This window comes from Halichoerus grypus, chromosome 5 (genome assembly GCF_964656455.1).
Source record: "Halichoerus grypus chromosome 5, mHalGry1.hap1.1, whole genome shotgun sequence".
Lineage (NCBI taxonomy): Eukaryota > Metazoa > Chordata > Mammalia > Carnivora > Phocidae > Halichoerus > Halichoerus grypus.
Genome location: NC_135716.1, coordinates 138,075,956 through 138,087,997, shown reverse-complemented (window position 1 = coordinate 138,087,997; position 12,042 = coordinate 138,075,956). Strand labels below are relative to the sequence as shown.

Here is a 12,042-nt window from a genome sequence, read left to right as displayed (position 1 = left end):
GAGAGGAGTTTAATAGGTTGAACCCTCTGAAATCACTGATACTTGACCATTTCTTGACTTACAAAATGGCAAATTCATATGCTCCAGCCTATATTTCTTTGGTTTTCATTACTGTGGGGGGGTGAGGGGGGATGGGAAGAGTAACTCTATAATCCCGACATTGTTTTGAAAATTTTCTGGTCTGTGAAATCCCAAAGTCTGAAACAATCTGTTTCGCAAATGATTCAATCAAAGCAGGCAAGGAGAGAGATTAGTAAAAGCTGACTTTGGTTTTGAACCTGGATAAGTAGGAGGCCAATAACTGTCTCTAATTTTTAAAACAATAACATGAAAAAAAATGAGAAAAAAATAGATTTGTAGAGGAAGATAATAAGTGTAGAATTTTAACTTTTTTTTTTTAAGATTTTATTTATTTGAGAGAGACAGAGGGAGAGCACAAGTGGAGGGAGGGGCAGGGGGAGAGGGAGAAGCAGGCTCCCCGCTGAGCAGGGAGGCCGACTCAGGGCTTGATCCCAGGACCCTGGGATCGTGACACGAGCCGAAGACAGCAGACACTCAACTAACTGAGCCACCCAGGCACCCCTAGAATTTTAACTTTTAATATGCCATGTGACTTCTGGTACAGGTTCATTTTATCAATTTTTATATTTTATTTTGCTTTAAAAAAATTTTAAATGAAGTATAATTGACATTATCAATTTTGACTACTGTGCTTGATTAAAAATTATTCCCAAGTGTTTTTAAAATGCTGGCATCCAAGTTTGGAAAAATAGGTTAAAATGTGTTTCTAATGATTATAGGTCTTAATTCCAGGCTGGAATTCTCAGATGTATATCCTCGTTTTTAAACGGCTGGACTGTGTACTTAAAATCCATCTTTATCCCCAATTTGTAGTCCATCAAGGACTGCAGGATTTCTAGTTCGGCTCGGGGAGCAGATGTCACTGTGCCTATTTTCTGTTTCAGATCCGATATGAAAACTGCGTCTATAACAAGAGCCTAGGGGGGGCACCTGGGTGGCTCAGTCGTTAAGCGTCTGCCTTCAGCTCAGGTCATGGTCCTAGGGTCCAGGGATCGAGCCCCGCATTGGGCTCCCTGCTTAGCGGGGAGCCTGCTTCTCCCTCTCTCACTCCCCCTGCTTGTGTTCCCTCTCTCCTGTCTCTCTCTCTGTCAAATAAATAAAATCTTAAAAAAAAAAAAAAAAAAAAAAACAAGAGCCTAGGAATTCCCTTGTAAGAAGCCAGAGGGAATGTGTCTGAGTCAGCACCGGCCTCTCTTTTGTGACACTATGCAAATTGCCAATGGCAGAGTTCAAGTGCATTCAAATATGTGGCATTTTTCACAGCTCATTGTACTTTATATCTTGCATTTCTGAAAATCACTTGAGATTTGCCTACATGATAAATTTCCCTTTCCTGGTCATAAAAAAAGATGGTAGATTTACAGTCAAGTCTATTTCCTTCATGAAAGTCACAAAAGGAAAGCTTTTGGCTTTTTCCTCCATTCTCTCTGCCTGTGCATCGTAAATGAAGAAGATAATAGATGTGAGGGTAGCAGGTAAAGGTAACCTCATGAACTCACAGACAGCAGAAATAGAGGTGCCTGTTTTTAACACCAATTCCCATCTTTCATGTCTTCTGGCTTGCTTTCACTCCCAACCCCTTTAACTGGTCCGCTGTGAAGACTTGTTACGTGAAATTGAACTTGCCTAGAAGGAAGCTATTGCTTAGCAGATTTTTCTAAACTGAGAAAATAGCCTAAGAATCATAATTATTAACACTAAGGACACAGCGACGGAAAAGGACACATTGGCAGAAGGCCCAGAACTCAGGCCTTCTTACCTGTGTTGAGTGCCCTAGTTTCTGAATTTCAGAGCTTTTGTCAGAAACCTCGTGCTGCTGACACATTGTTCTTTGAGCCTGTCAAGTTTTCACTTCTCTGGAGACGTCTTACTTGTCAACATAATTTTTAAGGTCCTACAATCTAAAACCCATATTGGGAGCAGAAATTAAGCAAGTTTAGTATTGAAGGCCTGTTATGTCCCAGACATTATGCCAGCCACAGGACATACCGCAGTGAACAAGACACATAAATCTTATCTCGAAGGTGCTTTCAGAACTGCCAAGAATCATGCCAGCTAACGTTTTCATGGCATTTCCTCTGTGTTCCAGAAGGCATCATTCTAAGTGTATTGATTTATGTTTTATAGGACATTGAGCCTATTACTGTCCCCATTTGATTGATAAGGAAACTGAGGCACAGAGACACAACTACGTGTCACAGCCAGGACGGGCATCCAACTTTACCTAAGTAATTCCTAGTGTTGCCAAGTACTGCAGAAGGGCACAGGAAGGTGCTGGGGAGCTCTTGCTGATAGGATTTCAGCTAATCCAGGGGCTCAGGTGGGGGAGGAGTTAGGGTGGGACTGACTCAGGCAAAGGCTGTCCTTTTCTATTGTAACCACGTGCCACGGAGCGGGAGTCCAAGGACCCAAATCAGCAGGAGACAATCAGTGTCTGACAGGCATCTTTTTAAAAAAATCATTGAATTTGACTATCTTTAGGCTGAGCAGCTCTCTCTAGTTTGCTGTCTTATGCTCCGTTCACTTTCTTCATCTCCACTTAGCTACCTTATGGCTTGACCCCTGTGAGTTTGTTATCCTGATCTTTTCTGGGCTCCACCTCATTTTAATCAGTAGACTCTTGATTGCAGGTGACAAAACCTGATAAAGCTTGACCTTACAGACAAAGGAAAACTTACTGATAGGCTCCAGGCTCTTTTTACATAACTACAGGAGAGGCAGGGTTGACAGCCTCAGGGACAGTTGGACCCTGGATCCTGGTGCTGCCAGAGGTATCTGGATGTCTCTCTGACTTCTCCCGCAGATTGCTTCCTCAGCTTATTGGGAGTGTGGCCACCAAAAGCTCCTAAGCCTCTGGGCCAGAAAGGGGCTACCTCTCTTCCCTTGAGTCCACTTTGGAAAATCCACAGGATGTTCTTATGTAGTTCAAATGTCTACCCTTGGACCAATTAATTTGGCTGGACAGACCGGGCATGTTGATTATCCAACTTTGGGATAGAAGTCAACCAGCTTTGGTGATTGTAAACTGGGCATCCCAATTATCTATTATATAGAATATTCCCAGTGTTGCTTTTTATGTCCACTGCTCGAAAGCTCCTTCTCTTGATCAGAGTAATTTGCTTGGCCCACAAAGCATTTTCTTTCAGGAGCTTATAGTACTGTGCTGATGATTATAACATAACGCACACAGAATGTGTTCTGTTGGTTTGCTCCACAAAATGGATCTTTCCCCACTCCTTCCTCAGCCTTCTTATTTAGGGGTCTCCTGTGCAAAGTCAACACTTTAGAATGTCCCAGAACCTCAGCTTTGAAGGCACTAAGAACTCCCTCGGTGCAGTAGTTGGAAGATTAGCAAGTTCCAAATTTATGTTTAAACACAAAACATGGAAGAAAGTGACGCACCCCAGGTCACTGTGGTGGCTAGTGCCATGAATTTTTTTTTGCCTGCCCAAGCTCAAAATAAGCTGACATGACTTGTTCTGACTTAATGTTGTATCTAAAAATGGAATCACTATGTTGAGGCAGGCTCCTAAGAATCTCGTGTGTCGTTTGGAGGAGGTGAACAGCACTTTGCCTTTCCCTTGTGGCTTGTCCTCGGTTAAGAGCAGGGGCTCTGCAGCACAATACGTCTGGATTAAGTTCTGGTTCAGCATATGCTTTAGCCTCTCGTGCCCCAGTTAACTCTGCAATGACTCTTATACCATAGCTCTGTTGTGTACATCGGCATCCGAAATGGGGATGGTATCTAGCTCAGTAATCGGCACAGTCAGTGCTCAGTAAGCTTTAGCTGTCGTCATCATCATCATGCACTGGCCCGGTCTCTCGGCCCAGAGGTTTAAGGATAATCGTATAAGAAATGGGACAGGGGCCACCTGGGTGGCTCAGTCGAGTTAAGCGTCTGCCTTTGATTCAGGTCATGATCTCAGGGTCCTGGGATTGAGTTCCGCATCGAGCTCTCTGCAAAGCAGGGAGTCTGCTTCTCCCTCTCACTCTCCCTCTATGCTCATGCTCTCTCTCTCTCTCAAATAAGTAAATCCTTTTAAAAAAGAAAGAAATGGGACAGGGTGTTAGACCAGATGCTTTTCAGAGCTCTGATTTCCTCATCTCATCCTTCCACATTTTGAGGACAAGAGAAAGGGAAGGAAACTGTCACTCCTCAGGCACCTGCTATCTGCCACACACCTTCCTACAGATAACATTCGGTTATAATTCAAGGTTTCCATAGCTGTTCTCTGCTATCTGTCGCACCAGATATGTAAATGTCACGAGCGCAAGGCTCAGTTAGTCGTCTTCCTTGCTGGCACGGAGTAGATGCTCTGTAAGCATGTGTTGAATTCAACTTTGCTGGCAACCCCTTATTGAAGTAGCTGTTATTGTATTCTTACTGTTGCTAAAAATGAAGGTTTCCTAGCACTACTGCTGCTAATAAGTGGTGGAACCAGTCTGAACCCAGATTTTTCTGGCGACTATTCCAGTGCCCTTTTTATTTACAAGTGCAAATGAGGGTGAATTCAACCAATTAGTAGTAGCTCTGTGTGACATGCAAATTGGGTTTTTAAGTCTTTAACTGGGGAAGTCAGCTCCTTTGTCCCACGCTAGTTAATCTGGGTTTAAACAAAGGTAGACTTGCAGACATGCAGTATCATTTTCAGGTAGAGGCACTGTTGCTCTTCGGAAGGCTGTTTGATCCACACTGGAAGGAGTAATACCAGTGGTTTCCATTTATAAGACAGGTTAGAAGTTTGATTCTAAAAATTCCCCATGAGCACCATTTATTGACCTTCCCATGTCTGTCTTTTTTCAACTTTGATCCTTTTAAGTGGAAGCCACAGGATCACCTTCACTGGGCATCCTTTCTTTCACGGCTGTCTCTGACATCCACCCAGGTGCATTTAAGATTTGAGTTCCCGAACTTTGATTCATTCAGCACCGGCCCTTTATCAAGCTCACAGTCTATTCTGCCATATGTTGAAGAAACAAATAAGACAAGGTGGCTCAGGCGTTAAGCGTCTGCCTTCAGCTCAGGTCATGATCCCAGGCTCCTGGGATCAAGCCCCACATCGCACTCCCTGCTCCGCGGGAAGCCTGCTTCTCCCTCTCCCACTTCCCCTGCTTGTGTTCCCTCTCTCGCTGTGTCTCTCTCTGTCAAATAAATAAATAAAACCTTAAAAAAAAAAGAAAGACAAAGTCAAGTCATACTAGTATATGGGAGACAGACACATAAAAAGATACAAAACAGTGTTGCATAAATTGTAAGAAAATAACTTAGTCATGCTATGGAAGGGGCACTGCCCAGGGGCTCAGGGAAGAATTACGCATGAAGTAACTTGTGAATTCATGTCATGTAATCTGTTTGCACAATTTGGGGCCTCAGTTGGGGGGGGGGTGTTGGGAGGAGTTCTAGAGTGTTTGTCCTATATGGCAGAAACTGAGAGAGAATCTATATCTAAATGAGAAAGAGCTATGATCCTAAAAAATAAGTGGGCAGATAAGGGAAATCACAATAACCCCGGGGACCTAGGCTGCAGGCTCAGGATATTATGTGCTGGGGTTAAATTTCTCAGGTGTAAACCAGTAGGGAATTGATGAGACAGGATGAGATGGTAACCTAATCTAATAATAATAATGAGTGGCTGGGCATGACCTGATCATTATCTCAGGGTATGTCAGTATGTTCAAAAAAGAATCCAGTGTGGGGGCGGCAGATATCAGATAGTACTCCAGCATTCCCCAAAGGAGAAAGTGTCCTGTCCATGTAATTATTTTCACCAACTCTACAATAGAGTTAGGAATATGGGTGTATCAGAGCTGGATTCCATTTACTATCATCATTAACATCTTTATTACATATTTGTTGTATGCCAGGTACCATGCTAAGTGCTTTTCTAATATTGCCTCATTTAATCCTTACAACATATCTAGAGCATAACAACCTTTATTTTTTCCCATTTTATAAATGAGGAGACTGAGTGAGGCTTGGAGATGTCAGATAATCCGCTCAGGGTTGTAGAACTCTTGAGTCGAGGAACTAGGGTCACAAACAACTACCACTTTGCTATACGAGTCACACCTCTCATCATCTTCAGATAGCTTACCTACCTGCAGTCTGTATGTTAGACCCGAGAGGTGGTGTCTCTCAGACATTTACCACGGGCTACAGTAAGCCCATCCTTTCTCCTATCCAAATCAGTCTGTCTCCATGTTCCCTGCCTTGTCCAAGTCCAAATGCAGGAGTTCATGCCTGAGAGTCAACCATCAGATGATAATTTCCCCTGTAATTTTGCCTGTAAAGAAGGATGGGATATGGTGGGAAGCAGACATAAGCATTCTGGTCAATTTGTTGGTGTCAATAAACCACCCTTTAGGTATGCATTGGTTCCCTGTGTGATTTTGGTAGTTTATTTCTCTCTAAAATCTGGACTCTGCACTTTTCCGTGGGATTCAGGACTAACTTAACTCTGTATCTTCCAGTGTCTTTAGTGACTTTGAGGGAAAAAAAGTTCTAATATCAGAGTTCAAACCCTGAAAGAACTAAATATTCAGTATAAATACAGATTCAGAGATTACTGGAATGGCAAAAAGAAGAAAAAACTCCAGCTGAAGTGACCATCAGTGGGTATCTGATAGGTTTACAGCCTGATAGATCTGAAAGGGCCCAAAAGAAGCATTTGGAAATGACAAGGCTGCATTCATTAATGGGAGGGACTTGGTTCAGATGGATGAACACAACTTTTATGACTGGTGCTTTGGTCATTTTTGTAATAGAGCCAAAGCCCCATGGTGTTTGCTAAAGCTGGAGAGAGCACTTGAGCCCTACAATGCCTAACTGGTCATATCTTTTACATTTTAGGAGGACATCTCCCAGGTGGCTGGTCAGGGCGTGGTGGCAGGTCACCAGAAGGCACTGGAGTGCCCAACTGACAATGTACGTAATTTCCCCTTTAGGTTCTGCTCAACTGGGATGGTGTGCATTATAAATGGGTTCCAGAAGAAAAGGAAGTGATGGCAATGAAATCAGACTCTGTTACTTGCTGGGAGGTTATGGTGTGTCTTAGAATTTGAAGTCAACCCACAGCCATATCATTGATTCTGTGCAAGGTGTGTGGAAATATTCTCTGTGCATCTTCCTGGGCCGATACCCTGAGCAGGTGTTTAAAAGTGAGCCATCCCTACAAACACACCTGCACTTAAATTCCAAGAGTGCCATGTCTTACTTAATGTCATTAATAAAAAATCTTAAGTGGGAGAATTTGTAGTTCTGTAAAAGTATAAATACAGTAACTTTGGTGTTCCTTACAGTTTGAGTTCACTTCTCTTAAACTATAAATTTCTGTCTGTCAAGTTTTTGTACTTCTGTTGCTGTTGAGTTTTTTCTTTTTAAAATCTTGATTCTCATTTCTTTGTGCTAGTTGATACCTTCATGCTACTAAAATTTACATTATTACTGTATTAGCTATTTTTATGTTTAAGGAACTAGAGCTTACATGATATTTCAAACACTGCCAAAGAAAATACCTTTGAAAAGTCTCCAAACTTATATGCTAAAAACCGAAATAAAAATGACTAGGTATACGGGTGCCTGGGTGGCTCAGTCAGTTGAGCATCCAGCTCTTGATTTTGGCTCAGGTCATGATCCCAGGTTTGTGGAATCGAGCCCTCCATCGGGCTCCACACTCAGCAGGGAGTCTGCTTGAGACTCTCCCCCACCCCCTGCTCACTCACGCGCTCTCTCTCTAAAATAATTTTTTTTTAAAAAATGAGTAGGTGTAGGGGTGCCTGGCTGGCTCAGTTGGTAGAAGATGCAACTCTTCATCTAAGGGTTTTGAGTTTGAGCCCCATGTTGGTGTAGAGATTAGTTAAAAATAAAATCTTAAAAAAAAAAAAAAACTTCAGGGGCGCCTAGGTGGCTCAGTCAGTTAAGCGTCTGCCTTTAGCTCAGGTCATGATCCCAGGGTCCTGGGACCCACATCAGGCTCCCTGCTCAGTGGGGAGCCTGCTTCTCCCTCTCCTCCCTGCCCATGCTCTCTCTCGCCATCTCTGTCACTATCTCTCTCTCTCTCAAATAAATAAATAAAGTCTTTCAAATCTAAAACTTTTTAAAAAATGAGTAGGTATAGAAAGAGCCTTAAAAATAACCAGATTTGGATCAAATGGAAATGTGTAAGCAAATTTTTTTTTAAGACCAGAATTCACTATTTTTTTTCTTTTAAGATTTTATTTATTTATTTGAGGGAGAGAGAGAGCACATGAGATGGGGGAGGGTCAGAGGGAGAAGCAGACTCCCTGCCGAGCAGGGAGCCCGGTGCGGGACTCAATCCCGGGACTCCAGGATCATGACCTGAGCCGAAGGCAGTCGCCCAACCAACTGAGCCACCCAGGCGCCCCAGAATTCACTATTAATGTGCTAATGCTTCATATGGTGCCACTTATCTCAAGTCACATACCAGACATCCCTAAAATGTTATAACCATAGAACTTTAGAGCTAGGACAAATCCTAAACACCACCTGCCCTTTCTTTTCCATGCCGAAAAACGAGCGCTTAAATCAAGTATTGTCCTTTCGGGAAAGTGATTATGACCCTTTTCCGTGGCTGCAGAAGAGAACCAGCCGACGTCAGTGGGCAGCACCTCTGTGAGGCTGTGTGAGCTCATTATGAAGAACATCCCCAGCCCTTGAGATGTTCCAAACCGCCCGGATGGTTTTTAATCAGGAGCTGGCTGGTCGTTTATTATCAAAAGACGTGAAGACATTAATAGCTATTATCTGTTGAAATCTTAAACTGTTCCTGGCATAGTGATAGGTTTATTTATGTCCTTTTCTCTTTGATCTTTTGAACAAGCTCACAAGGTTTAGAAATATCGCTCCCAATTTACAGATGAGGAAGTTTAGGTGTAAGGAGGTGAAGTGACTCTTGTGTGGCCACACGGCTAATCAGTACTAGCAAACTCAACAGTTCATATCTTCTTTGAGTGGTGATTTTTGTTTTCCCATCCTAAATGAACTGTAGACTCTTTCCCCAAAAAACACTGATAAACGTAATTTTGGTACAACACATGACTTTTATAATTCCCAAAATGTCCTTTGTGGATCTCTTAGAAACCCATTTACCCTGGGTGAAGAATCCATGGTTTAACTTTAAGCAGTAATTCTTAAATAGAACTTGCCTGGGCTCCACCTAGGTGCCAATTTATTTGGTCTAGGATGGGGTTGGGGGGAGAAATCCCAGCATCTTAAAAAAAAAACTCCCTGGCAATTTCTGTTATGAAGACAGGGTTTGAGAACCACTGGTTTAGTTAGGTTGGATAACCTAGAAAGTCCATTCCAACTCTTCATGTTTGAATAGAAGACGTTAAACAGAAAATCCAACCTTTCTTATCTTTCATTCTTAGTAGTTTGGGTTTGTGCTGATGGATGAGTCACAGGAGCACACATTCCATCTATCACCACACCTACCAACAAGAGGTCAGCCTCTAAAAATTTATGTTGGATGTTTCACTTGGTTTTATGGACTGTTTCCTTATTTTTTAATTGAGTTCAGTGCTATCACTATCTGTTGGAAACCTATTATGCACAGTGCAATGGGATGCAACCCGGAGCTGAGATATAACGATTAGCACAAACATTAATGTTTTAAAAATCACATGATTCTGGGGCACCTGGGTGGCTCAGTCAATTAGGTGTCTCTTGGTTCTGGCTCAGGTCATGATCTCATGGATAGGGCTCTAGGCTCAGCAAGGAGTCTGCTTGAAGATTCTCTCCTTCTGCCCCTCGCCTCCCACTCATGCATGCTCTCTCTGTCACTCTCTCAAATAAATAGGGATGCCTGGGTGGCTCAGTCGGTTAAGAGTACTTGATTTCGGCTCAGGTCATGATCTCAGGGTCCTGGGATCGAGTCCTGTGTCAGGCCCTTTCCTCAGCGGAGAGTCTGCTCCCTCTGCCTGCTGTTCCCTCTGCTTGTGCTGAAAAATAAATAAAATCTTTAAAAAATTAAAATAAAGTGGTTAAAAAAATAAATACATCTTTTTTTAAAATCGCTAAGAACGCTTTAGCATCTTTGTTATTGATGTTCTTTTTAAAGGTGATAGAAAACAAAAGTTGAACATAAGTACTGTATGAATTAAGATAAGGCTCAATCTCTCCAAGAAGTTTCTCTTCTGTATCAAGTATGGGTATAATCAGTGTGAGGATGATACGCTGTCTCCACAGTATCACACACTCAGGCACCTCTTATCTGATTACCATCCTCAAAAAAAATGCGTCCAGTTTTGGGTCTGAGACGGCTGCTCAGATGTTGTCATCCCATCTGCATTCCAGTTTGGGAGAAGAGGAAGGCAGGATCCTTATCCTGCAGAAAATGACCTGAAAATTGTACAGTTCGCATCTGTTTTCATCCTACTGACCAAAACAGCCTGCAGATGTATCTAGCTTCAAGGACACTAGAAAATATGGTCCTCAGAGTAATTGGTATCTAGGTGGTTCCATTGTTCAGTTTTCTGGTAGTAAACCCATATTTGTCATTTTTCCCCTTCCCTCTTTTTTAAATCACTGAAAATATGTCTTTGAGTAAGTCTTCTTAAATAGGTATATGGTCATTATTAAGTGTTGGTGAGAAAAACTACAGAAAAGAAAATGAACATCCATAGAATCAGTGCCTAGCAGCTGTTTGAGAAACATTTTAAATCTGTATCGTTCTGGGGCACCTGGCTGGCTCAGTCAGAAGAACTCACAACTCTTGATCTCAGGGTTATGAGCTAAAGCCCCCAATGGGGGTAGAGATTGCTTAGAAATAAAATCTTTAAAAAATAAAAATAAGGGATGCCTGGGTGGCTCAGTCGGTTAAGCGTCTGCCTTCGGCTCAGGTCATGATCCCAGGGTCCTGGGATCGAGTCCCACATCAGGCTCCCTGCTCGGCGGGAAGCCTGCTTCTCCCTCTGCCATGGCATTCTCCTGCTTGTGCTCTGTCTCTCTCTCTGACAAATAAATAAATAAAATCTTTAAAAAATATATAAAATAAAATAAAAATAAAAACATAATTTGTAGCGTTCTTTAGCTACTACTGGCTTTTAATCTGACCTCTTCCTCTAAATGGCTGTGTGATTTCAAACAAGCCACTTGACATGGTTTCTTTATCTGGAAAAGAAAGTAATATTGTCTAACTCTCCAGGTTGGTCTCAGGATTAAAAGAATTCATGGATGTAAAAGTGTTTTTAAAAACTGGAAAGCACGACACGGATACACAATGGCTGGTGTTCTAGTTTTTATATACTGCACTGTGCCTTGTTTTGAGGCATGGCCTTCCACTGACAGAATCTTGAGGTGTCATTGTTCTGGAGCAGTTACCTTGATCCTATTTCTAGACTCCAGGGACAGCCTGGTGCTTCACTGCCTCCACCAGAATCTTCCAGCTGGGGATGGGTTCCCTGGCTAACTACAGATCCAGAAGGCAGGTCAGGTCACTACCTATGTTTCTTAACTGCCTGTTAAGTGAGCATGGAGTCCTTTTGGTTTTTCTCAGTTTTCTAATACTAATATTCATTGGAGGTATTATCCACAAAAATCCAGAATTACGAGTTAACTTTCCAAAGCTCACACAGCAAAGGTCTTTGTACCTTCATTGAATTACAAATTCATTTTCAACTCTGAGTTTCCATGTCTTCAATTTTGCTCTTCTATATCCATTCAGCGACTCATTCATTCATTCATCAAACATTTATTGAGGGTCCACTATGTTCCAGGTACTGGGAATTAAGGGTGAATAAGGTATAGTTCTTGGAGGTGAATTAAAATGTTCGGTGTACCTGGCACTTAGTAGACTTTGAGTGGATGCTAATTTCCTCTTCCTGGCTCTCATGTTGCTCAATTAACCTGCCTAATGCATTTAACTATTGTGGATGTATCCAGAAGAGAAGGACATTGTTGTATGCTCAGAACATCTGCAGCATAGATTGCTTTTCAGTGGG

General features: G+C 42.3%; 1 protein-coding gene across 3 annotated transcripts in view; it reads left to right on the top strand.

The window, feature by feature from the left end:
• Window positions 1-12,042, top strand: part of PATJ (PATJ crumbs cell polarity complex component) — a 347,778-nt gene that overhangs the window by 268,153 nt on the left and 67,583 nt on the right. For all 3 annotated transcript variants that reach the window (XM_078073041.1, XM_036091353.2, XM_078073040.1), the window contains exon 32: window positions 6,932-7,006. In XM_078073041.1, the coding sequence (XP_077929167.1) occupies window positions 6,932-7,006 (75 nt within the window). The remainder of the gene's footprint in view (window positions 1-6,931; window positions 7,007-12,042) is intronic.